Source organism: Choloepus didactylus, chromosome 1 (assembly GCF_015220235.1).
Source record: "Choloepus didactylus isolate mChoDid1 chromosome 1, mChoDid1.pri, whole genome shotgun sequence".
In the NCBI taxonomy this organism is placed as follows: domain Eukaryota; kingdom Metazoa; phylum Chordata; class Mammalia; order Pilosa; family Megalonychidae; genus Choloepus; species Choloepus didactylus.
This window is the reverse complement of record NC_051307.1, coordinates 108627828-108655315: the sequence shown is the minus strand read 5'-3', so window position 1 is coordinate 108655315 and position 27488 is coordinate 108627828. Positions and strand designations below refer to the sequence as shown.

The 27488-nt window shown below is 42.2% G+C and overlaps 1 protein-coding gene across 6 annotated transcripts in view; it reads right to left on the bottom strand.

Moving 5' to 3' along the window:
• Positions 1 to 12272: 12272 nt before the first annotated feature.
• Positions 12273 to 27488, bottom strand: part of ABCC5 (ATP binding cassette subfamily C member 5) — a 112152-nt gene continuing 96936 nt past the window's right edge. For all 6 annotated transcript variants that reach the window (XM_037839529.1, XM_037839521.1, XM_037839527.1 and 3 more), the window contains 4 exons: positions 18176 to 18254; positions 17066 to 17179; positions 16283 to 16447; positions 12273 to 13707 (listed from right to left, as the gene is read on the bottom strand). In XM_037839529.1, coding sequence (XP_037695457.1) covers positions 13606 to 13707; positions 16283 to 16447; positions 17066 to 17179; positions 18176 to 18254 — 460 coding nt within the window. In that variant the 3' untranslated portion in view covers positions 12273 to 13605. The remainder of the gene's footprint in view (positions 13708 to 16282; positions 16448 to 17065; positions 17180 to 18175; positions 18255 to 27488) is intronic.

The window sequence follows — 27488 nt, the reverse complement described above, 5'->3', positions numbered from 1 at the left end:
AAAACTCTAGGATCATCAGGGAGATTTGATTGTTAGGGCCACCCCCCCTCCCCGACTGCCCAGAAACACGCCCCACATACAGGGCAGGCAACACCAACTACACACGCAAGCTTGGTACACCAATTGGGCCCCACAAGACTCACTCCCCCACTCACCAAAAAGGCTAAGCAGGGGAGAACTGGCTTGTGGAGAACAGGTGGCTCGTGGACGCCACCTGCTGGTTAGTTAGAGAAAGTGTACTCCACGAAGCTGTAGATCTGATAAATTAGAGATAAGGACTTCAATAGGTCTACAAACCCTAAAAGAACCCTATCAAGTTCAGCAAATGCCATGAGGCCAAAAACAACAGAAAATTATAAAGCATATGAAAAAACCAGACGATATGGATAACCCAAGCCCAAGCACCCAAATCAAAAGACCAGAAGAGACACAGCACCTAGAGCAGCTACTCAAAGAACTAAAGATGAACAATGAGACCATAGTACGGGATATAAAGGAAATCAAGAAGACTCTAGAAGAGCATAAAGAAGACATTGCAAGACTAAATAAAAAAATGGATGATCTTATGGAAATTAAAGAAACTGTTGACCAAATTAAAAAGATTCTGGACACTCATAGTACAAGACTAGAGGAACTTGAACAACGAATCAGTGACCTGGAAGATGACAGAATGGAAAATGAAAGCATAAAAGAAAGAATGGGGGAAAAAATTGAAAAAATTGAAATGGACCTCAGGGATATGATAGATAATATGAAACGTCCAAATATAAGACTCATTGGTGTCCCAGAAGGGGAAGAAAAGGGTAAAGGTCTAGGAAGAGTATTCAAAGAAATTGTTGGGGAAAACTTCCCAAATCTTCTAAACAATATAAATACACAAATCATAAATGCTCAGCGAACTCCAAATAGAATAAATCCAAATAAACCCACTCCGAGACATATACTGATCACACTGTCAAACACAGAAGAGAAGGAGCAAGTTCTGAAAGCAGCAAGAGAAAAGCAATTCACCACATACAAAGGAAACAGCATAAGACTAAGTAGTGACTACTCAGCAGCCACCATGGAGGCAAGAAGGCAGTGGCACAATATATTTAAAATTCTGAGTGAGAAAAATTTCCAGCCAAGAATACTTTATCCAGCAAAGCTCTCCTTCAAATCTGAGGGAGAGCTTAAATTTTTCACAGACAAACAAATGCTGAGAGAATTTGCTAACAAGAGACCTGCCCTACTGGAGATACTCAAGGGAGCCCTACAGACAGAGAAACAAAGACAGGACAGAGAGACTTGGAGAAAGGTTCAGTACTAAAGAGATTCGGTATGGGTACAATAAAGGATATTAATAGAGAGAGGGAAAAATATGGCAAACATAAACCAAAGGATAAGATGGCCGATTCAAGAAATGCCTTCACGGTTTTAACGTTGAATGTAAATGGATTAAACTCCCCAATTAAAAGATACAGATTTGCAGAATGGATCAAAAAAAATGAACCATCAATATGTTGCATACAAGAGACTCATCTTAGACACAGGGACACAAAGAAACTGAAAGTGAAAGGATGGAAAAAAATATTTCATGCAAGCTACAGCCAAAAGAAAGCAGGTGTAGCAATATTAATCTCAGATAAAATAGACTTCAAATGCAGGGATGTTTTGAGAGACAAAGAAGGCCACTACATACTAATAAAAGGGGCAATTCAGCAAGAAGAAATAACAATCGTAAATGTCTATGCACCCAATCAAGGTGCCACAAAATACATGAGAAAAACACTGGCAAAATTAAAGGAAGCAATTGATGTTTCCACAATAATTGTGGGAGACTTCAACACATCACTCTCTCCTATAGATAGATCAACCAGACAGAAGACCAATAAGGAAATTGAAAACCTAAACAATCTGATAAATGAATTAGATTTAACAGACATATACAGGACATTACATCCCAAATCACCAGGATACACATACTTTTCTAGTGCTCATGGAAATTTCTCCAGAATAGATCATATGCTGGGACATAAAACAAGCCTCAATAAATTTAAAAAGATTGAAATTATTCCAAGCACATTCTCTGACCACAATGGAATACAATTAGAAGTCAATAACCATCAGAGACTTAGAAAATTCACAAATACCTGGAGGTTAAACAACACACTCCTAAACAATCAGTGGGTTAAAGAAGAAATAGCAAGAGAAATTGCTAAATATATAGAGACGAATGAAAATGAGAACACAACATACCAAAACCTATGGGATGCAGCAAAAGCAGTGCTAAGGGGGAAATTTATAGCACTAAACGCATATATTAAAAAGGAAGAAAGAGCCAAAATCAAAGAACTAATGGATCAACTGAAGAAGCTAGAAAATGAACAGCAAACCAATCCTAAACCAAGTAGAAGAAAAGAAATAACAAGGATTAAAGCAGAAATAAATGACACAGAGAACAAAAAAACAATAGAGAGGATAAATATCACCAAAAGTTGGTTCTTTGAGAAGATCAACAAGATTGACAAGCCCCTAGCTAGACTGACAAAATCAAAAAGAGAGAAGACCCATATAAACAAAATAATGAATGAAAAAGGTGACATAACTGCAGATCCTGAAGAAATTAAAAAAATTATAAGAGGATATTATGAACAACTGTATGGCAACAAACTGGATAATGTAGAGGAAATGGACAATTTCCTGGAAACATATGAACAACCTAGACTGACCAGAGAAGAAATAGAAGACCTCAACCAACCCATCACAAGCAAAGAGATCCAATCAGTCATCAAAAATCTTCCCACAAATAAATGCCCAGGGCCAGATGGCTTCACAGGGGAATTCTACCAAACTTTCCAGAAAGAACTGACACCAATCTTACTCAAACTCTTTCAAAACATTGAAGAAAAGGGAACACTACCTAACTCATTTTATGAAGCTAACATCAATCTAATACCAAAACCAGGCAAAGATGCTACAAAAAAGGAAAACTACCGGCCAATCTCCCTAATGAATATAGATGCAAAAATCCTCAACAAAATACTTGCAAATCGAATCCAAAGACACATTAAAAAAATCATACACCATGACCAAGTGGGGTTCATTCCAGGCATGAAAGGATGGTTCAACATAAGAAAAACAATCAATGTATTACAACACATTAACAAGTCAAAAGGGAAAAATCAATTGATCATCTCAATAGATGCTGAAAAAGCATTCGACAAAATCCAACATCCCTTTTTGATAAAAACACTTCAAAAGGTAGGAATTGAAGGAAACTTCCTCAACATGATAAAGAGCATATATGAAAAACCCACAGCCAGCATAGTACTCAATGGTGAGAGACTGAAAGCCTTCCCTCTAAGATCAGGAACAAGACAAGGATGCCCGCTGTCACCACTGTTATTCAACATTGTGCTGGAAGTGCTAGCCAGGGCAATCCGGCAAGACAAAGAAATAAAAGGCATCCAAATTGGAAAAGAAGAAGTAAAACTGTCATTGTTTGCAGATGATATGATCTTATATCTAGAAAACCCTGAGAAATCAATGATACAGCTACTAGAGCTAATAAACAAATTTAGCACAGTAGCGGGATACAAGATTAATGCACATAAGTCAGTAATGTTTCTATATGCTAGAAATGAACAAACTGAAGAGACAATCAAGAAAAAGATACCATTTTCAATAGCAACTAAAAAAATCAAGTACCTAGGAATAAACTTAACCAAAGATGTAAAAGACCTATACAAAGAAAACTACATAACTCTACTAAAAGAAATAGAAGGGGACCTTAAAAGATGGAAAAATATTCCATGTTCATGGATAGGAAGGCTAAATGTCATTAAGATGTCAATTCTACCCAAACTCATCTACAGATTCAATGCAATCCCAATCAAAATTCCAACAACCTACTTTGCAGACTTGGAAAAGCTAGTTATCAAATTTATTTGTAAAGAGAAGATGCCTCAAATTGCTAAAGACACTCTCAAAAAGAAAAACGAAGTGGGAGGACTTACACTCCCTGACTTTGAAGCTTATTATAAAGCCACAGTTGCCAAAACAGCATGGTACTGGCACAAAGATAGACATATAGATCAATGGAATCGAATTGAGAATTCAGAGATAGACCCTCAGATCTATGGCCAACTGATCTTTGATAAGGCCCCCAAAGTCACTGAACTGAGTCATAATGGTCTTTTCAACAAATGGGGCTGGGAGAGTTGGATATCCATATCCAAAAGAATGAAAGAGGACCCCTACCTCACCCCCTACACAAAATTAACTCAAAATGGACCAAAGATCTCAATATAAAAGAAAGTACCATAAAACTCCTAGAAGATAATGTAGGAAAACATCTTCAAGACCTTGTATTAGGCGACCACTTCCTAGACTTTACACCCAAAGCACAAGCAACAAAAGAGAAAATAGATAAATGGGAACTCCTCAAGCTTAGAAGTTTCTGCACCTCAAAGGAATTTCTCAAAAAGGTAAAGAGGCAGCCAACTCAATGGGAAAAAATTTTTGGAAACCATGTATCTGACAAAAGACTGATATCTTGCATATACAAAGAAATCCTACAACTCAATGACAATAGTACAGACGGCCCAATTATAAAATGGGCAAAAGATATGAAAAGACAGTTCTCTGAAGAGGAAATACAAATGGCCAAGAAACACATGAAAAAATGTTCAGCTTCACTAGCTATTAGAGAGATGCAAATTAAGACCACAATGAGATACCATCTCACACCAATTAGAATGGCTGCCATTAAACAAACAGGAAACTACAAATGCTGGAGGGGATGTGGAGAAATTGGAACTCTTATTCATTGTTGGTGGGACTGTATAATGGTTCAGCCACTCTGGAAGTCAGTCTGGCAGTTCCTTAGAAAACTAGATATAGAGCTACCATTCGATCCAGCGATTGCACTTCTCGGTATATACCCGGAAGATTGGAAAGCAGTGACACGAACAGATATCTGCACGCCAATGTTCATAGCAGCATTATTCACAATTGCCAAGAGATGGAAACAACCCAAATGTCCTTCAACAGATGAGTGGATAAATAAAATGTGGTATATACACACGATGGAATACTACGCGGCAGTAAGAAGGAACGATCTCGTGAAACATATGACAACATGGATGAACCTTGAAGACATAATGCTGAGCGAAATAAGCCAGGCACAAAAAGAGAAATATTATATGCTACCACTAATGTGAACTTTGAAAAATGTAAAACAAATGGTTTATAATGTAGAATGTAGGGGAACTAGCAGTAGAGAGCAATTAAGGAAGGGGGAACAATAATCCAAGAAGAACAGATAAGCTATTTAACGTTCTGGGGATGCCCAGAAATGACTATGGTCTGTTAATTTCTGATGGATATAGTAGGAACAAGTTCACAGAAATGTTGCTATATTATGTAACTTTCTTGGGGTAAAGTAGGAACATGTTGAAAGTTAAGCAGTTATCTTAGGTTAGTTGTCTTTTTCTTACTCCCTTGTTATGGTCTCTTTGAAATGTTGTTTTATTGTATGTTTGTTTTCTTTTTAACTTTTTTTTTCATACAGTTGATTTAAAAAAGAAGGGAAAGTTAAAAAAAAAAAAAAAAGAAAAACAAGGAAAAAAAAAAAGGATGTAGTGCCCCCTTGAGGAGCCTGTGGAGAATGCAGGGGTATTTGCCTACCCCACCTCCATGGTTGCTAACATGACCACAGACATAGGGGACTGGTGGTTTGATGGGTTGAGCCCTCTACCATAAGTTTTACCCTTGGGAAAACGGTTGCTGCAAAGGAGAGGCTAGGCCTCCCTATATTTGTGCCTAAGAGTCTCCTCCTGAATGCCTCTTTGTTGCTCAGATGTGGCCCTCTCTCTCTGGCTAAGCCAACTTGAAAGGTGAAATCACTGCCCTCCCCCCTACGTGGGATCAGACACCCAGGGGAGTGAATCTCCCTGGCAACGTGGAATATGACTCCCGGGGAGGAATGTAGACCCGGCATCGTGGGACGGAGAACATCTTCTTGACCAAAAGGGGGATGTGAAAGGAAATGAAATAAGCTTCAGTGGCAGAGAGATTCCAAAGGGAGACGAGAGGTCACTCTGGTGGGCACTCTTACGCACACTTTAGACAACCCTTTTTAGGTTCTAAAGAATTGGGGTAGCTGGTGGTGGATACCTGAAACTATCAAACTACAACCCAGAACCCATGAATCTCGAAGACAGTTGTATAAAAATGTAGCTTATGAGGGGTGACAATGGGATTGGGAAAGCCATAAGGACCACACTCCACTTTGTCTAGTTTATGGATGGATGTGTAGAAAAATAGGGGAAGGAAACAAACAGACAAAGGTACCCAGTGTTCTTTTTTACTTCAATTGCTCTTTTTCACTCTAATTATTATTCTTGTTATTTTTGTGTGTGTGCTAATGAAGGTGTCAGGGATTGATTTAGGTGATGAATGTACAACTATGTAATGGTACTGTAAACAATCGAAAGTACAATTTGTTTTGTATGACTGCGTGGTATGTGAATATATCTCAATAAAATGATGATTAAAAAAAAAAGCAAAGGAATGGAGAAATCTGGTTTAGAGAGAAATCCTTTGCGGATGAGTATATTAGTTTCCTATGGCTGCTGTAACAAATGACCACAAAGTAGGTAGTTTAAAGCAATAACAGTTTATTCTCTCACAAGTCTGGAACCAAGGTTTCAGCAGGGCCACATGCCCTCGGAAGGCGTGCTCTCCCTCCATCGTCACACAGCCTTCTGTCCTGCATGTGTCTGCTCCTCTCGTCTCCTTATGAGGCACCAGTCATTGAATTTAGGGCCTACCCTAACCCATCTTAATTACATCTGCAAAGACTCTATTTAAATAAGGGGTCCTGATAGATGTGAATTTTGCAGGGACACTATTCAACCAACTACAAGGAGATAGTGTTTGAACTGAGGTTTATTTATTTATTTATTTATTTATTTATTCATTTATTTGGCTTTTATAAAGGGGGTTTATTTGGTTACACAGTTACAGTCTTAAGGCCGTAAAGTGTCCAAGATAAGGCATCAACAGAGTACCTTCACTGACGGATGGCCATTGGCGTCCGGAAAACGTCTGTTAGCTTGGAAGGCACGTGGAAGGCACATGGCTGGCATCCGCTTGCTCCCAGGTTGCATTTCGAAATGGTGTTCTCCAAAATGTTGCTCTTGGGTCATTTTGCCCTCTCTTAGCTGCCGCTCTTCAAAAGGTCACTGTCAGTTGCTCTCCAAAATGTCACTCTTAGCTGCTCTGAGGTCCTTCTCTCTGTGAATTCCTTTATATGACTCCAGTGATCCAATTAATACCCACCCTGAATGGGCGGGGTAACACCTCCATGGAAATTATCCGATCAGACATTTCACTCACAGTTGATTGAGTCACATCTCCATGGAAACACTCAAAGAATTCCAATCTAATCAACACTAATATGTCTGCCCCCATAAGATGGCATTTTTGGGGACAAAATACATCCAAACCAGCACAGAGACTTTATATATATAAATATATATATATATATTTTTAATTGAGATTGTTCACATACCATACTACTATCCAAAGATCCAAAGTGTACGATCATTTGCCCACAGTACCATCATACAGCTGTGCATCCATCAACACAATCTTTTTTCAATTTTTAGAACATTTTCATTACTCCAGAAAAGAAATAAAGACAAGAAAAGGAAACTCAAATCCTCCCATACCCCTAACCATGCCCCCATCTATTATTGATTCATAGTTTTGTTATAGTACATTTGTTACTATTGAAAGAATATTAAAATACTACTAACGGTAGTATTTAGTTTGCAATAGGTATATATATTTTTCCCTATATGCCTCTCTATTACTAACTTCTAGTTATAGTGTCATACATTTGTTCTGGTTTGTCAGAAAGATTTCTAATATTTGTGCAGTTAATCACGGACATTGTCCCCAACAAGATTCACTGTTTTATACATTCCCATCTTTAACCTCTGACTTTCCTTCTAGTGACATACGTGGCTGAGCTTACCCTTTCCACCACCTTCACATGCCTTTCAGCACTGTTAGTTATTCTCACAACATGCTACCATCACCCCTGTCCATTTCCAAACATTTAAGTTCACCCTAGTTGAACATTCTGCTCATAACAAGCAACCGCTCCCCATTCTTTAGCCTCATTCTATATCCTGGTAACTTATATTTCATGTCTATGAGTTTACATATTACAATTAGCTCTTATCAGTGAGACCCTGCAATATTTGCCTTTATGTTTCTGTCTTATTTCACTCAATATAGTGCCCCCAAGGTTTCTTCATCAACCCATTTCTTCTAAGATGGTTTTGTTCACACACCATACATTCCATCCTAAGTAAACAATCGTTGGTTCCCTGTATAGTCACATATTTATGTATTCAGCACCATCACCACTATCTATATAAGGACATCTCCATTTCTTCCACAAAGGAGGAAGAGTCAAAGAAGGCAGAGAGATAAAAGAAAAAGAAGAGAGAAAAAACAAAACAAAAAACAAAACTTGACAGCTAGAAAGAAACAAAAGGAAAGATAGCATTAACCTAAAGTAGAAGTTCCATACCCTTCCCCTATTCCCCACCACCCCATATGCATTTAGCTTTGGTATATTGCCTTTGTTGTATTAAAGGAAGCATAATACAATGTTTCCATAAATTATAGTCTCTAGTTTGCATTCATTGTATTTTCCCCCCAGTTGCACCCTATTTTTAACACCTTGCAATGTTGACATTCATTTGTTCTACCTCATGTAAAAATATATTTGTACCTTTTATTAAAATTGTTGAGTACCCTAGGTTTCCCTGAGTTACACAGCCCCAGTCTTTATCCTTTATCTTTTGTTCTGGTGTCCCACATGGTCCTAACCTTCCTCTTTCAACCATTCTCACAGTCATCTTTGTTCAGTGTACTTAACATTGCTGTGCTACTATCTCCCAATATTGTTTTCCAAACCTCTCACTCCTGTCTTTTCCTTTCTGTCTACAGTGCTTCCTTTAGTGTTTCCTGTAGAGCAGGTATCTTGTTCACAAACTCTGTCATTGTCTGTTTGTCAGAGAATATTTTAAGCTCCCCCTCATATTTGATGGATAGTTTTGCCAGATATAGGATTCTTGGTTGGTGGATTTTCTTTCAGTATCTTAAATATATCACATCACTTCCTTCTTACCTCTATGGTTTCTATTGAGAAATCCACACATAATCTTATCAAGCTTCCTTTGTATGTGATGGATCGCTTTTCTCTTGCTGCTTTCAGGATTCTCTCTTTATCTTTGACATCTGATAATCTGATTATTAAGTGTCTTGGTGTAGGCCTATTCAGATCTATTCTGTTTGGGGTATGCTGTGCTTCTTGGATCTGTAATTTTATGTCTTTCGTAAGAGATGGGAAATTTTCATTGATTATTTCCTCTATTAGTGCTTCTGCCCCTTTTCCCTTCTCTTCTCCTTTTGGGACACTAATGACACATGCATTCTTGCGTTTCATTTTGTCCTTAAGTTCCTGGAAACGTTGCTTGTATTTTTCCATTCTTTTCTCTATCTGTTCTTTTGTGTGTAGGCTTTCAGGTGCCTTGTTCTCCAGTTCCTGAGTGTTTTCTTCTGCCTCTTGAGATCTTCTGTTGTATGTGTCCATTGTGTCTTTCATCTCTTGTGTTGTGCCTTTCATTTCCATAGATTCTGCCAGTTGGTTTTTCGAACTTTCAATTTCTACCTTATGTATGCCCAGTGTTTTCCTTATACGGTTCATCTCTTTCACTATATCTTCCCTAAACTTTTTGAATTGACTTATTATTAGTTGTTTAAATTCCTGTATCTCAGTTGAAGTGTAAGTTTGTTCCTTTGACTGGGCCATAACTTTGTTTCTCTTAGCCTAGGTTGTAGTTTTCTGTTGTCTAGGCATGGTTTCCTCGGTTACCGCAATGAGGTTTTTCCAGACCAGAATGGGCTCAGGTCCCAGAAGGAAGAAATATTCAGTATACAGTTTCCCTGAGGGTGTGTCTTAGAAAATTGTTATGTCCTTTGATGCCTCAGGTCACTATGCTTTTCTTTTCTGCCCAGCAGGTGATGCCTGTCAGCCTGTAACTCCAGGCTGGTGTAAGGAGCTGTGGCCCATGGCTGTTTTACCCTGGGCTCTGGGGTCTGGTTCTGAATGGAAGGCAGGTAGTAGAGCTGGGCCCCACCCCTTTCCTCTTAGGGAAGATATCCCTCCTAGAGAGAGGTCATTAGCATTTGAATAGACTCTGCCTGTGCTATCTCCACCCTTGTCTGCGTCAAAGTGCTGGGAACTGAAAATGGCTGAGGCTTTCTCCAAGCGGAAACACAGACAGGAAGCCCCCTTCAGGCCAGTCTGTAGCCACCCTCCAGCTCTCCAAGGTCAGTTGTCACCCAAAGCCTCTGTCTGCTTGCTGGGGATTTGTGCTTATAGTGAACAAGCCATGCTTGTTAATTAAAACCCCACCTGGAGCACAGCTGAGCTAGATTCGCTTGCTGGGAAAGAGCTTCTCTCTAGCACCACAAGGCTTTGTAGCTCGGGCTGTGGGAGGAGGGGTCTCCTGGCTTGGATCTGCAGTTTTTACTTATAGATTTTATGCTGCAATCTCAGGCATTCCTCCCAATTCAGGTTGGTGTACGATGAGTGGATCGTCACATTTGTCCCCCTGCAGTTATCTGGACTATTTACTAGTTGTTCCTGGTTGTTTATTAGTTGTTCCAGGGGGACTAACTAGCTTCCATTCCTCTCTATGCCGCATCTTAGATCCTCAGCCTGAACTGAGGTTTAAAAGGAAAACATGAATTTGTCCGGCAAAGGAGGGCCAAGGAATTCCAGGTTGAGAAAACAGCAAAGGCTTAAAGGCATGCGTGACATGTGGCCTGTCTTAGGAATGTTAAGTTAGAAAAGAAGGGTCAGAGACAGCTAGTGGGTGACCTTGACTACAGAGCTACGGAATAGAGAACATTCCACAGGCAACTGTGCCCCAAAGATTTCTGGAGGGTGAAATATTGGACCCAACTTGCATTTCTGGCCTGTATCTTGGCAGTAGTGATTACAGTGGTTCAGAGAGGAGCACCACAGCGGAGAGACCAGTGAAGAGGCTGTTAACTAAAATATCAAAATGAAGGTAGGTGAGCTTGAATTAGGGTGGATAGTGAGGCATCGGGCCTGGGAAGTTACTAAATTTGGGAGGAAGGATAGAGCAGAAGATGAATTCAAGGCTTCAAGCCTGGAAGAGTAGGAGGTCAGTGGTACCGATAAGGAGTACAGTTTGAGTTCCAAGAGGCTGTGTCTGAGGTGCCTGGGAGGTGACCAATGGAGCCACTCAGCAGGCAGCTGGGGACCCTTGCTCAGGAGAGTTGAAGGATTGTCACCTACAGACGGGAGCGAAAGAATCCACCCAGGGGGAGGAAAGGGAGTCAGAAGAAGTCAGGGGTATGTCTCCTTTTAAGCAGGCAAAGCAGGATGAGGGAGTTGGGAGGAGAACCAACAGAAGAGAGAACACAATTGAAGGAGGGAAGTCAGCTGATGCCATATGTAACAGAGGGCTTGAAAAGGACGACTGCAAAGTGGCACCTCCTGCTGACCTAGCCGCCCTTGGAAGGTAAATCCAGGGGATCGATAAAGGGGTTGTTTAGATCAATGCTGTGCAACAGAACTTTCTGCCATGATGGGAATGTTCTGTATCTGTGCTGTCTGATACAGTAGCCATGGGCCACATGTGCTCATTTCATGTGGCTAATGAGTACATGCAATTTGACAACTGAGGAACTGAAATTTTAACTTTAGAGCTAAGCCACTAAATTTTCAAGACAGCAGCTTACAGAAAGGCTGAGTTTAAAATAAGATTTCCGTCAATGGTCAGTAGAACCAATATCAAAGAGTTTAAAAGCTTTCTTGGCTGTAATCAACACAATATATCCAGAAACTTTAGAAGGAGTCCTTTTTTGAATGGGTGTTCAATTCTTAATGGGTTAATCTGTATGGATTGGCTGAAAGGGCAATTATGCTGTTTGAATTGCTGAGAATCCCCAAACACTATTTATTTTAAATATATTTCACTGGACCATCCACCTCACTATAACCATTCCTCCCCCACCCCACCCCCCACTCTCCACCCAGAAACAGGCTGCATTTTGGGCCCCACACCCCTTACAGCCCACCAGCTCTGCCATTGGGCCTTACCAGATGTAACCCCATAGCCCTTTGAAGGCACCCTGCTCCCTTCCCAGAGAATTGTTTTATACACCAAGCATTTTACAAAATCCAAAATAATTTTATTCACTTTTTTTCAGATTTTTGCTTCCACAAGGTGTTTAGCAAACATGCTAAGGCGACAGAATGTCTAGTTGGTCACGACATGCGACGTTGACCATTCAACCCACCTGAGCTACCGGCCCCACAGCACAAAGAGGGTTTGCAGAGACACACTGAACCACACAGCAATCAGCAACCTGAGGTAGGTCTCTTTACAGTACAAAAAACTTCTATGCCAGTGTGAGACACTGATTAGCAAGAGCTGTTAAAGCTGCAGACTTTGGAGAGAGAAAGAGACTGTGCGACAACTGCAGTGAGAAAGGAAAACAGACCCACAAAGTCCTGAACCCCGTCACTGCACTGTGGAGGTGTGGGGACAGGTGAATGGAAAAAGACCACCTAAAAAGCAGCGGTTGGCTCCAGGGTTCGGAACCAACGGGTCTAGGAGCCGGAGAGCTCTGTGCAGTGGCCAACATTAGAAACCTGAGGCAGTAGGACACTGTGGATAAACTGATTCTTGTTTGGAAACAGCAGCAAAAAGAGGAAGGCAGGAGAGAAACTCCCTCTCTCTGAGGAATGTTTTGTGCTTCTCATTCCTGATGGAGGGAGTGAAAGGGTTGGGGGCTTTGCCCCACTGCTCTCCTGACAAAAACAATGAAGTGACAATGGGACAGAAAGCAGGAGCCCTGAGAATTCACGGCGCTCTGCGTGGTCTTGGTCGGCCCCACCCTTGTGTAGCCCCTGGAGTAGCGGCTGTGGGGAGGCAGCAGAGGGGGCTGCTGATGGGCCCACTATTGCCATGCCTCTTCCTTCTGGACACCCCTAAAACCTGGCACCGTGAAACAACCAGCTAGAGAAGAACAAAATGCTACCCTTCCGACAATCTAATAGCAAAACCAGATCTCTAGTACAGCAAACTGTACAAAAATGATAGAAAGGAATCCGCACTGTTATTAGCACAGTGCTTATTTTAATATAAAATAAACAGCTTACATTTCTCACTGTAAATATAGGCTATGTACAGAATTATATATAGATATAGCTAGACGTATAAAGCTTCATTATAGGCCTCTGATACATTTATAATAATGGTTCCCTGAACCTTTTAGAGTGCAATTAAGAACAAAAACTAAATTTTGTTTACATGAATATGGAATAAATACAATAATCAAAATATGTCTCTCCCTAAAAGTGAAACACACAAGCCGATCCTGAACTGCTGTATAAAATCGGGAAAGGCAAGGTTTCGGCAGGAGGAAACGATGAGGGGCCGGCCCCAGGCAGGAAATGGCAATGCTCCAAGGAGACGAGATTTCCTCTTGGGCGAGGAGTTAGCCCTTGACAGCGACCTTGTTCTCCGCAGCAGCAAACATGGCATAGAACCGGGAACTGTCATTGGACAGGAGGACCGAAGGGGTGTCAAACTCCACCACCTGCAAAAGAAGGGGATCATAGCAGGATGTGACTCTGAGACACTCAGGGTGACTTGGAGGATCCACTGCTCACGAAGGGAGGTGAACCCCAAAGTGCCCTCAAGATGGAAGCAGGGTGACAACAGCCCAAATGGCTCTCCTGTTTTTTGTTTGTTTGAACTAACCAGGGTCTCAGGAAAAGGTTAGGTAAAGAGACTTCCTTCATCTAAACCCCAATTATTTCAGCCTTGAACATTTCTACTACGAAGGAATAAATCAAAGAGGTTCTATAAATGCAGGGGAAAAACATCGCAACTCAAATCAGGGGTGTTCCAGACACATGTCCTCTGGTTGTGCAAGCTGATCTAAACCTACAGATGGAAAAGGAACAGCTCATGAATGCTTAGCTGGCAGGAAAAAAAGGAAATGAGTAAAGGATTGACTTAGTCAATTATCCATTCATCTGATGGACTTCTGTGCAGCTAATGAAAATAATCTTGCAGTGGAAAAGTGAATGATAGGTTAGCAGAACCTGCCTCTCATGATATACAGAGGCTGAAAACGCCACACACCCATGTTCCCAGACTCCCCTGCTGCAGGGCAAAGGCATGGGACACAACCTTGGCCACGGAGATTTGTAAGGGAAGTCCACTGGGGTGCTCCTAGGAAGGCTGTCTGTACTTGGTTGCAAGATGATCTGATGTCTGCAGCTAGCACAGACATCCTGCACCATGAGTGGAAAGGTAAGAACGGCCCGGAAGCTGAGTCAGAGCCTGACATTGTTGTGCTGCTGGATTCACTGACCCTGCGGTGGCCACCCTCTGTCCCCTGCCATATGGGATGATGAATGTCTGCTGTCTCAGCCTCTTTGGCTCTGGCACGCTGCCATCTGTGGCAGAAAGCACCCTATCCGTCAGAGTCTGGGTGTATATACACATGAAAAATACTGGCAGGGGTGAGTCAATGTATTAATAATGTTTATCTTTAGGGAGTTAATGATGTTTTGTTTTGTTTTTGCCCTTTTGTATTTCCTCAGTTTTCCTAAAATTACAAAGAAATTTTAATTAAGAAAAAAAGTGAAGGGAAGGGAAGGATAGGGTCTCTCTTAAAGAGCCTTGCACTCCCTGTTCCAAAACAATATTGAAGCACCTACAGTAACACAGGGGTCTGGATTTGTGTCTTTAAGAAAAAATTTCCCAAAGGTGTTTACGGTCCCATCTGTCTTATAATTATGTTCTATCTAGTACCTATGTACAGAGTGGGAGCTCCGTGAATCTAACGTATAATAGAATCTCAGTAATCATTTAAGATAATGCAAACAAAGGTAGTGACAAAAAATACTGGTATTAAAATAATTTCAAGCTGAGGAGGAAAATCACTAACCTGCATGTTCTCCCAAACTCAGTTTTAGAGCTCTGAAGCACAGGCTTAATCTATTAGATGGGTTTCTCGTTATTTCTCCACAAATAGAGAGAGAATATAGTGTGGCAGTTAAGGGCACAGGCTATGGAGTCACTGGCCTGAGTTCAATCCTGACTTTCTCACTTCCTGAGAGCCAGAGACAGGTTAAGGCCAGTTCCCTGAGCCTTGGTCCCCTCATCTGGAAAGGAGAGGGAATGATTTTTGAATCTTTCTCAGTTGTGATGCTGATATGTTAACTGATTATACGTAAAGCACTCAGCACAGTGCCTGGAACAAAACAAACATTCAATAATAGTAGCTATAATGGTAGCCATTATTATCAAAGAAAACAAGTTAGCCATTATAAAAGTCTTGTATTTCCACCAAATCATTAATTTACTTTCATCCCAGAGGCACACAAAAAAGTTATCTGGTCAATGTAAATTAACTTAAAATCTACTAGGTGCAAAGAACTGTAGTACCAAGCGCTGCTGGAGGCCTGACGATAATGAGGTACTACCCCTGTCCCTAGGGAGCTTACAGTCCGACAGGGGAGATGGGGCATGTATACAACTTGCTGGCGGATGAGGTAGAAGTGCTACAAGAAAGGTACAATAAAGTTGAAGAAGGCTGCGGCAATCAGAGGATTTTACAGCAACGTTGGCACTTGAGCCAGGTCTTTCTTGAGGGACAGGCAGGTTGTAAGCAGGTAGAAATGTGGAGGGAGGAAGGGGCTGGAACACCATGAGTAAGGACACAGGTGAAAAAGCATAGCTAACAGCACCTACCGGGGAGGAGTGAAAAATTTGGGGCTAGAGCCAGATGGGGGGAAAGTTTGGAACAGCAGGATAAGAAGTTAGCATTGATTTATAATTGCAAAGAGCAAACACTGGTGGCTGCCCTGGGCAAGTCTTGTGTATATGAATGAATCATTAAGTACATGCACTTCTTGGCCTCAAAGTGTCATGTTAATAAGCAACAAAAGAACAAGTAGCAAAGCAAATGAGAACCCAGTAAGAGTGCCTCTGATTCAATCTCTTGACTGGGAGGGCTATCCAGAACAAAGTTGCTATGGCGGCTTATTGGAAAGTTCAGAAATGGTGCTAGGATAGGAATCAGCCCATTCCTGCCAGGGGCCAATTTTCCTCCCATACCAGGCCACACGCCAAGCCAAGGTTGCCAAAGGGCTGAGTACCTGACCCTGGGCCAGCACCATAATCCTATCAGAACCGAGAACAGTGTGGAGGCGATGGGCAATGGTCAGCATGGTGCAGTCAGCAAATGCTTCTCGGATGGTCTCTTGAATCAGTAAGTCTGTCTCTGTGTCCATGGCAGCTGTGGCTTCATCTAAAATCAGTATCTGCCAAGAAAGCAGAGAAGAGGGATCCAATAAATTTCTTAAGCATTCTGGGTTAATCTAGGTTTGGCTAAGATGTATTTCATTATTTAGATTGTATACCATATATTTTTATTCTAAGTAGGTACACATAGGCAAATATACCATTTTGCTTAGAACTGATATAACTCCAAACCCATATGTCTGCCTTGATTTCCAAAATTAAAAGGATATATATAGTCTACTGATCTATAAAAATGTTTGCCCCGACTTGCTCTGCGACTCTGAACATAAACATTCATCTTTCTGGATCTCCCTCTTACTGTCTGTAAAATGAGGGGACTGGATTAGATGATCTGGATGTCTCTTGCAGTTTTGAAATCTTCTAAGTCTATGGTTTTCAAGGCTCCAGTGGTTCCATGGCCAGAAACAAAACTCGTCCTTGGAAATTGACAGCTCAGAGAAGTTAACAACTTCCCTTATACCTAACCCTTGTAGAAGTTAAGTCAGAAACCTCTCTGGCTGTGTTCTCAGAGAGTGCCGCTGGGCTCCAAGCCCAGAAGAGCTTGGGAGCGCCGTGCTGCACACAGAGGCCACGTTCTGATTCCTCCCCCATCCCTGCCACCCCCCACGCTGCCTCACCTTACAGTGACGCAACAAGGCCCTTGCCACGCACAGGAGCTGCCGTTCCCCCACTGAGAAGTTTTCCCCGTTCTCCATCACTTCAGATTCAAGTTTCAGAGGTAGCTGAGCAATCTAGGGAGGAGGCAAGTAGAGATTGGAAGGGTAAAAAAACAAATTTTGTCAAAAATCCAGGGGCAAAAATCTGTTTGTTCTGAAACAGATGAAAGAATTTTTAGCTAAGAACTTGCCTCCTTTGGAAAGAAGGTACAGGTGTGATGACCATGTGGGCTAGGACCCACTTTTCTAGGTCAGACTCTATTTCAAATACATGATCCCATTAGCATTTTACTCAAGATGTCCCAGGAATTCCAACATTTTCATGTTCAAAAATCCTGTCACATAAGGACCCCAACTTTTGGTTCTGAAAATATAGCCATGCAACGGGAGATGTGGTGAGCAAAATGACTCCCCTTCTCAAGTGCAAAGCTGTAGGCCCAAAGCTGTTGACTAGTTCTTTACATAAAGTATAGAATCTACTTTTCAAATGAAATCATATGAGGAAGCCCAATACAGAAAAAGAGATAAAAGCAGAGCTGATTTGGTTGAATGAAGGCAGAGGATCCTGAGCCTGCCTCAACCAAGGGGCATCAAGGACCCCCACCCTAGACCAGTGGTATCTATAGGCTGTGACCCCTGAAGGGGCTTGCTGAGCTACCCTAACAGGTCTGTGTATCCATATGTAGGCTGTCCATTTTCTGCAGACTCTGTAAATTATATATATTTTGCACATTATGGATGTTTCAAAAGTATACTGTTGTCTTTAATAAAATAAAAGTTAGTTTAAAAGCATTACTGGATTCAGAGTAGTTGTCATTGTGTATCTTCTTAATCAATGAATATTAAATGGACAGTATGAATGTGGGGTGGTGGGGGCTGGGAGATATCCACTTTGATGACATCTGAAATACCTGGGAAGCCCTGCTCTAAAGTGCCCCTCCACAGACATCCCAGAGGTAGAAAGAAAGGCTGTGGCTAGGCAGAGGCTATAGCCGGCTGGGGTGTGACAACAGCATCCCTGCATTCCCACCCTTGGAATTTGAGCAAAGCTCTCCTTGGTTCTTTACTTACACATTCTTTCATGTGCGTCCTTTCCAGGGCATCCCAAATCTGGTCTTCTGTGTACTGGTTGAAGGGATCCAAATTTGATCTAGGAAGAGGAAAACATAGTAGGAATTTCTCAGAGGCCCCAAATTTAAGCAATCACAATGGGACGGCTGTCTGAGGTGAAAGTTTAAACTGGGAAAAGGGTGCTCAAAACCCCGAAGGTCACAGGTGGCTCATTCCCCAGCCAAGCTAAAGAGGGTCTGAGATGGAGGACAGATGCCCGCCCCTCATGAGAACACCTCAGAAGGCAGAGATGGGGCTTCCCCTTCTTCTTTATAAATCCTTGTTTATTTCAACTTGTTTTACTATTTTTATTCTGCATAAAATACAAGCTAGTTATAGAAAAATTAAAACAAAAATAAAAACATATTTTAATTACTTACAATCACACCTGTAGAAACAAACACTGTTGACAAATTGACATATACACCATTCCAGATTTTTCTATGCATATACATTTTACAATACATCTCTCTATATATACAAACTTAAAAAAAACACCCTTTTTCTTCTTGGTGCACCAGAGTGCAGTCCTATCATTGAGTAACCAGTTATTTGAAAAGTAGCAGGTGTAATCTGCTTTGCTCATAAAAGGAGGCTTCATATGAGAAATGGGAAAAATCTTTGGGAGAAACATGAATTTTTTTTTTTCAATTAAATTCAATTTTATTGAAATATATTCACATACCATACAATCACCCATAGTGTACAATCAAGTATTCACAGTACCATCATATAGTTGTGCATTCATCACCCCAATCTATTTTTGAACATTTTCCTTACACCAGAAAGAATCAGAATAAGAATACAAAATAAAAGTAAAAAAGAACACCCAAACCATCCCCCCATCCCACCATATTTTTCATTTAGTTTTTGTCCCTATTTTTCTACTCATCCATCCATACACTAGATAAAAGGAGTGTGATCCATAGGGTTTTCACAATCACACTGTCACCCCTTGTAAACTACATTGTTAAACAACCGTCTTCAAGAGTCCAGATTACTGGGTTGGAGTTTGATAGTTTCAGGTATTTACTTCTAGCTATTCCTATACATTAAAACCTAAGAGCTGTTATCTATATAGTGCATAAGAACGTTCACTAGAGTGACCTCTCGACTGCATTTGAAATCTCTCAGCCACCGAAACTTTATTTTGTTTCATTTCATATTACCCTTTTGGTCAAGAAGATGTTCTCAATCCCACGATGCTGGGTCCAGATTCATCCCTGGGAGTCATATCCTGCGTTGCTAGGGAGATTTACACCCCTGGGAGTCAGGTCCAACGCAGCGGGGAGGGCAATGAGATCACCTGCCGAGGTGGCTCAGTTAGAGAGAGAGGGCCACATCTGAGCAACAAAGAGGCACTCGGGGAGACTCTTAGGCACCATTATATGCAGGTTTAGCCTCTCCTTTGCAGTAATGAGCTTCATAAGGGCAAGTCCCACGATAGAAGGCTCGGGACATCAAACCGCCAGTCCTCAATGTTTGTGACAACATCAGCATCAGTCCAGGTGAGGAAGTCCAATGCTTCCACATTTTCCCCCCAGCTCCTCAGAGGGGCCCTGCAAATATATTTTTATTCTCTGCCCAAATTACTTTGGGATGTGTCACTGTTTCACTCTAACCTACAAAAACCTACCATAGAAACATGAACTTTTAAAAAATACCACATAAATTTGGGCTTGCAACTGCTGTTGAGGTCATCTGTGAAAACTGGGAGTCTGAACAGTGAAAGGGGCTCGTGAAGTCTCTGCAAGGGGAAGACGCGGGAGCTGTGAGAGTGGGGCAACACTCAGTGCAGCCTGGGTAGCCGTATGCCACATCTGTCCCCATATCTGCGGTTCTTAGTTATGTTCACAGCAAACGCAAGCAGGTCATTTCCCCAGAGCTCGACCTGAGGGGATGGAGAGCAGGCTAGCACACTGCCCTTGTTCATGCCATTCGGGCCATCTCTGGAGTTGCCTGGGAGACTCTCTAACCAGCTGTGTTCCTTGTGCCTCTTGTCCTTGGCACGTGTGCTTTCCCCTGCCTGGAACAGGCTCATCTTTCCCACCCTTTTGCTTGAGTGACACTGGCAAAAAGCAAGGGCTGTGGAGCCAGGCTGCCCGGGCTCCTGTACAGGCTCCGTCAGTTTACTGTCTGTGTGACCTTGGCCACATTAACCTAACTTCTTTAGGCTTCAGTTTCCTTATGTGTGGAATTGGGATAAAGGTGGGCTACCCTGAAGGGCTGCTGAAAGGACTAACTAAAGGTCCACACGTATAAAGTGCTCAGAGTAGTCCTGGTACAAGCCTAGCTCTGTGTACGTGAGTTACTATTATTGTTGTTTTTGTTATTTGTTGGCTAGGATTCCTTCTTGTCCTTCAGGTATCAATTTAGCTGTTCTCCTCAGGAAGTGACTGCTGACCCTGTCAGCTGAGGTTAGGTGTCTCTATGCTCCCCCTTGTAACTGCACTCAGAGCTCCATTTGTTCCTTTCTCTCCCTCATTGGACCAGGTTCCTTGTCTGGATTTTATCTACTGTTGTACTCTGCATACAAGCACACAGCCCAGTATTTTAGAATGAATAAAAGAACTCACTCCTCCAATCCTCATCTGATTTCCTGTTAAGAGATGTTAGATATTTTCTGTAATAACAGAGGCAAAGAGAGTAGTGTAGTGGAAGCAGAGTCGCCACAGGATTTGGGCAGACTGGGCTCAAATCCCTCCTCTGCCTGTCACCCGCTGGGTGGCCTGGGACAAAGTACACCTGTCTCCTTATTTCTAAAATGGGGATAAAGTGACACTATTTAATAAACACGAGGAAGAACATAAGTGCAGTGCATGGAACACAGAAGACACTCAATAAGTTATTGATACATGTGGGCAGTTTAGATGCCTGGTCCCAATGCTTGGTGGTTTTCTGACTCATATCTTCAATGCACTTTCCAAGTAGACACAATAATCACAGGAAACCTGAATGCCAGGATCAGAAGTAGTTCTGATTAAGTCCTATCGTTGAAATCCTGGATGGGGAAGACTGATCTCTAAGGACAACATATCTAGGAAGAGCCCTTTTACTTAAGGGGGAAGGCAGTCAGATTTGTCGATAATCTAATGCTGTTAAATGGCAGACCATGGGCTCAGGCTAAGGGGAAGAACACCAGCTTCTAATCAAAAGGACAAAACCAAGAGACGCTGCAAGTTCCAGATCTTCGTTGTCCCTCTGCCACTCCCGAGTCTGCCTGCACAGGCATCGGGGTTGATGGGATTCATGTTTATTGGTCTCCTTTCCAGTTGTCTTTTAGGGGAAACTTCAACACCGATAAACCAACAGACTAGCGATAAACCAACAGACTAGGGACAGACAGAAACCTGTGTTTTCTGTCCCAAGTCTGAGGTTGGTCACGCTTTTTTTTTTGGTTTAATGAAGACTGCTGGGAATTCCAAGGGGCAAGGTTAGCCAGATAATCCTCTGAGTGACATTTATTGGGGTAGCAATGCCACTTTTCACAATGAAATATCCTCTCTTTCGTTTGCGTGGCCTAATATGAACTTCTGCATTATATCATAATGTACTCCTGCCCTTTGGGGTCACAATAGGGGTCTCACTTTTGAACCAAAACCCTTAGAACTCCTAAAATACATACATATATATATATATATAAAATTTACTTATTAACTTTATATTATTATTAGTGTTTTATTATTTTAATTTTTTTAATGATTTCTTCAGAGCTCTTTACAAGAGTTTTTTGGAAGTCCTTACTGAACCAAGAAAGAAGGGGGAACCCAACACCACTGCCACCCACCCATAGGAAATCATGATTGGTTCCAAGCAGTGGTCACATCTTGCTTTGCCTGGTTTCCTGCTCATACCATCCCCTTTGGTCTCTACATAGCTGAGCCACAGGACTCCATGCTGAAGACTGCCTTTGCCCGTTATGAGGAATCAACTCTGACCTTGCGGATGGTTTAGTACCAGGCTGCCTGGATCTTCATCCTGCTCTACTTAGAGTCACCAGACCCTCTGCTTGAGCTTCAGTCCCTACCCTGTTATCCAGTTCTGGTCATTAAATTCCTGTTGTGTTTCCATGTACTTAAGTCCCCATCTTGACAGCTGCTCAGGCACCCAAGGTTTGGGGCCCTGGCCCCAATGTTGTACTCCAGTTGTCTGTGGAAAATCTATGTTACCTAAGGATAGAATTCCCAGCACCAGTTACTTGACAAATTGCTACTGGCGGTCTGACACCCTACTCAGGGTATCTGGTTTAGCCCATTACCAGTTGTTTAAATCTGCCTTGATTAATGGGTTTTACTGCTTGTTAGGATTCCTCCTACCTCTAATGAGCTGATTCCTTTGCACAGAGTAAGACCTCAATAAATACCTGCTCAAGGCTAGATAAGCCCATAATGTTGGTTCCCAGGACAGGAATGTGGAGAGTTCCCCCAGACTGAGACTAGGAAGTCGTCTTTAACATTATACAGTGATGCCTAGTATGTTTCCACCAGATACCTCTTATCAAACAATGACTACACAAGAGTGCAGTCACCTGTCACTGAGTAGCCAGCCCCATCAGATTTTCTATGGGTGAAGACTCAGTAGACGTGTTGACAGGCTTGACATTCAAGCCTCGTAGGCCCACCACACCAGCTAAAGAGACCTCAGGAGACTAAGCAATGGGTTCAAAATGTAAGGAATATTTATATACTGCCAGAAGGTGTTATACACACACCTTAAGGCAGACCAGACTGATCTCAGCAGGGAACTCCATCAGGAATAGAAAAAAAAAAAAAAAAAAGCCCTCATTAGAGAAACCAGATGGTCCCTGGTCTGACCCACAAATAGAACTGAAAGGAAAGCTCTGTATTCACCACATCACAAGTGTTCAGCCAACCACTGAAACTCTGAACGTGAGGGCAGCTATTTTTTCACAGTCAGAATTCCTGGGGTCCAAATGTTGCCCAAAGTACATTTTCATATTTGTTTTTTTTTTTTCCTTCCTATTGACCACTGCTAAATGAGGCTGAGACTATCTCCTAGAGTTATGATACGATACAGCTATTCATCCTTGGTTCCTGGAGTTTTATGACTCCAGAGACACTCTACTACTGAACCACACCATCCTACTGTCAGTGGTGGGGGCCTTCTTAGTAGCTCAGATCCTCAGAGCAGGAGACTTTGGGACTCATAGACCATCTTCTATTTGGAAGAGAATGGAAGGCTCAAAATAGTTATTAAGAAATATGGACTGGGGAGGAGCTAAGATGGTGGCATAGAGAGGAGTGGAAGACTGTTAGTCCCCTGGAACAATTCATAAATGACCAAAAAACTACTAAATAACCTGGAATAACTGCGGGAGCCAAACATTGACTGTCCACTCATCATCCACCAACCTGAATTGGGAGGAATGCCCAAAATTGCAGCATAAAATCTGTAAGTAAAAACTGCGGACCCACACCAAGAGCTGAGAGCTGAGAGCCCCTCCCTCATGGAAGCCTCGTGGTGCCAGGAGAGCAGAACTCTCCAAACAAGCTAGTGTACCTCAGCCCAGCTCCAACTAGGGTTTTAATGTTAACTGCTCAATACAGACAGCGAATCCCCAACAAGCAGAGGCTTTTGGTGACAACTGACCTTGGGAGAGTCAGGGGAAATATCTGTCTCAGGACAGGGAGCCCAGAGGATCGGGTGCTATCTCTGGCTGGTGGGTGAATCTGGGAGTTTTCTTCCCTTTCTCTCTGTGGAGAAAGCCTCAGCCATTTTCAGCCCGCAGTGCTTTGCAGTAAAGAAAGCCTCAGCCATTTTAAAATCACAGCACTCTGACCAGCAGAGTCAGAGAAACAAAGAACTTATTGATATGCAGATAACCTCTCTGGAGGGGGCATACCTTTCCAAGAGGAAAGGGAGGGGCCCAGCTCTACTGCCTGCTTTACCGGAACCAGACTCCAAAGCCTCAGGGAGGAGAGCCACGGGCCACACCCCCTTACACCAGCCGGTGACAGGCTGACAGGTGCACCTGCCAGGGAGAAAAGCACAGGGTGTGTCAGTCCTCTAAGAAAAACCATCAGGGAAACCGGATACTGAACAGTTCCTCCTTCTGTCACCTGAGGCTGTTCTCGTCTGGGAAAACCTGATTGGGGTGGCCTAGGAGGTCAGATGCCTAGACAACAGAAAACCACAACCTACACTAAGAAAAACGAAGCTATGGCCCAGTCAAAGCAACAAACGTACACTTCAACTGAGATACAGGAATTTAAACAACTAATGCTAAATCAATTCAAAAAGTTTAGAGAAGTTTTGGCAAAAGAGATAAAGGCTATAAAGATAACTGGGCATACATAAGGCAGAAATTGAAAGTTCAAAAAAGCAACTAGCAGAATCTATGGAAACCAAAAGCACAACACAAGAAATGAAAGACACAATGGAAACATACAACAGCAGATCTCAGGAGGCAGAAGAAAACACTCAGGAACTGGAGAACAAAACACCTGAAAGCCTACATGCAAAAGAGCAGATGGAGAAAAGAATGAAAAAACATGAGCAACATCTCCAGGAACTTAAGAATGAAACAAAGTACAAGAATGTACGTTATCATTGGTGTCCCAGAAGGAGAAGAGAAGGGAAAGGGGCAGAAGCACTAATAGAGGAAATAATCAATGAAAATTTCCCATCTCCTATGAAAGACATAAAATTACAGATCCAAGAAGCGCAGTGTACTCCAAACAGAATAGATCTGAATGGCCTATGCCAAGACACTTAATAATCAGATTATCAAACATCAAAGATAAAGAGAGAGTCCTGAAAGCAGCAAGAGAAAAGCGATCCATCACATACAAAGGGAGCTTAATAAGACTATGTGTGGATCTCTCAGCAGAAACCATGGAGGCAAGAAGGAAGTGGTGCGATATATTTAAGATACTGAAAGAGAAAAACCGCCTACCAAGAATCCTATATCCAGCAAAGCTGTACTTCAAATATGAGGGAGAGCTCAAAATATTTTCCGACAAACAGACAATGAGAGACTTTGTGAACAAGACACCCACAGGAAATACTAAAGGGAGCACTACAGAGTGATAGAAGACAGGAGTGCGTGGTTTGGAACACAATTTTGGGAGATGGTAGCACAGCAAAGTAAGTACACCGAGCAAAGATAACTATGAATACGGTTGAGAGAGGAAGGTTGGGAGCATGTGAGACACTAGAAGAAAGGAAGAAAAATAAAGACTGGGACTGTGTAACTTGGTGAAATCTAGTGTTCAACAATTGTGATAAAATGTACAAATACATTCTTTTACAAGGGAGAACAAGCAAATGTCAACCTTGCCAGGTGTTAAAAATGGGGAGGCATTGGGGGAGGGATGCAATCAACGTAAACTAGAGACTGTAACTAACAGAATCATTGTATTATGCTTCCTTTAATGTAACAAAGGTGATATACCAAGGTAAATGCAGATAAGAGGGGGGGACAGGGGAGGCATCTTAGACAGTTGACATTGGTGGTGTTTGACTCTTTACTCTACTTTGATTTAAGGCTATCTTTTCTTTTGCTGCTTCCTAGCTGCCATTTTTTTTCCTCTTTCTTTTTCCTTTCTCTTTTGCCTCTCTACCTTCTTTGACTCTCCCTCCTGCCTTGTGGAAGAAATGTAGATGCTCTTATACAGACAGTGGCGAAGGTGTTGAACACATAAATATGTGACCATACAGAGAACCATCGATTGTTTACTTAGGTGTGCTGGTTTGAACGTATTATGTCCCCCCAAACGCCATTGTCTTTGATGTAATCTTGTGTGGGCAGACCGATCAGTATTAATTAGATTGTAATTCTTTGAGTGTTTCCATGGAGATGTGCCCCACCCAACTGTGGGTGATGACTCTGATTGGATACTTTCCATGGAGGTGTTGGCCCACCCATTCAGGGTGGGTCTGAGTTAAATTACTAGAGCACTATTCAGACAGAAGGAGCAAGCTGCTACAGCCAAGAGGGACACTTTGAAGAACATACAGGAGCTGCAGATGAGAGACATTTTGAAGATGGCCATTGAAAGCAGACCCTTGCTTTGAGGAAGCTAAGAGAGGACAAATACCCCAAGTGCAACTAAGAGTGACATTTTTGAGGAACTGCAGCCTAGAGAGGAACATCCTGGGGGAAAGCCATTTTGAAACCAGAACCTTGGAGCAGATGCCAGCCACGTGCTTTCCCAGCTAACAGAGGTTTTCTGGACACCATTGGCCATCCTCCAGTGAAGGTACCCAATTGCTGATGTGTTACCTTGGACACTTTATGGCCTTAAGACTGTAACTGTGTAACCAAATAAACCCCCTTTTATAAAAGCCAATCCATCTCTGGTGTTTTGCGTTCTGGCAGCATTAGCAAACTAGAACAGACTGTGGTACTGAGAGTGGGGTGCTGCTGCGTTTGCAAATGTTGGAACATTTGGAACAGATTTTTAAATGGATAAGGGGAAGATTCTGGAAGAACTGTGAGGAGCTTGACAGAAAAGGCCTAAACTGCTTTGAAGAGACTGCATGTGGATATACAGACTCTAAAGATACTTCTGACGAGGCCTTGAGCAGAAATGATGAATGTGTTGTTGCAAACTGGAAGGAAGGCGATCCTTGTTTTAAAGTGACAGAGAATTTGGCAAAATTGAGTCCTGGTGTTGGATGGAAGGAAGAATTTGAAAACGATGATGACCTGGAATATTTAGCTGATGAGATCTCCAAGCAAAATACAGAAGAAATAGCCTGGCTTCTACTTGCAGCTTATAGTAAAATGTGACAGGACAGAGATAAACTTAGAACGGAACTCTCGAGTTCAAAGAAACCAGAAACTGATGGTTTGGAAAATTCCAGGCTTCCAGGGAGTGGAACTCCAGAAGCTATAGCCCAATGTGAGGATTTAACCAAACATGGAACCCGGCCACTATTTCAGTACAAGCCAAGATTGGAGATGGAGTTATCAACAAAGTATTTGTGGAAAGTCCTATTGTCTGATGGCTTTGACCTCTGTGTGCTTCATGCGAAGCCAATCAAATTTTTGTGAGATCTTTATAGACTGAGCCGCTGCAGGTCTGGACTGGAGGAGACCAACAAGGAACAGATTGAAGGAAAAATTTCTTCAAAGACAGAGGCATGGAAGTTGAGGTCTGGAGTCAAGAGGGCTTGGGCTGGGAGAGCAGAGCAGCCCACACGAATGGAAACGGTGAGTTTGCCTCGGAGGTTGAGGACGGGCCTTCCACCTCAATGCTCAGGAGATGTTCTGCCACCCCAACCCCCAAAGAGGGTGGAGCACCTTCCC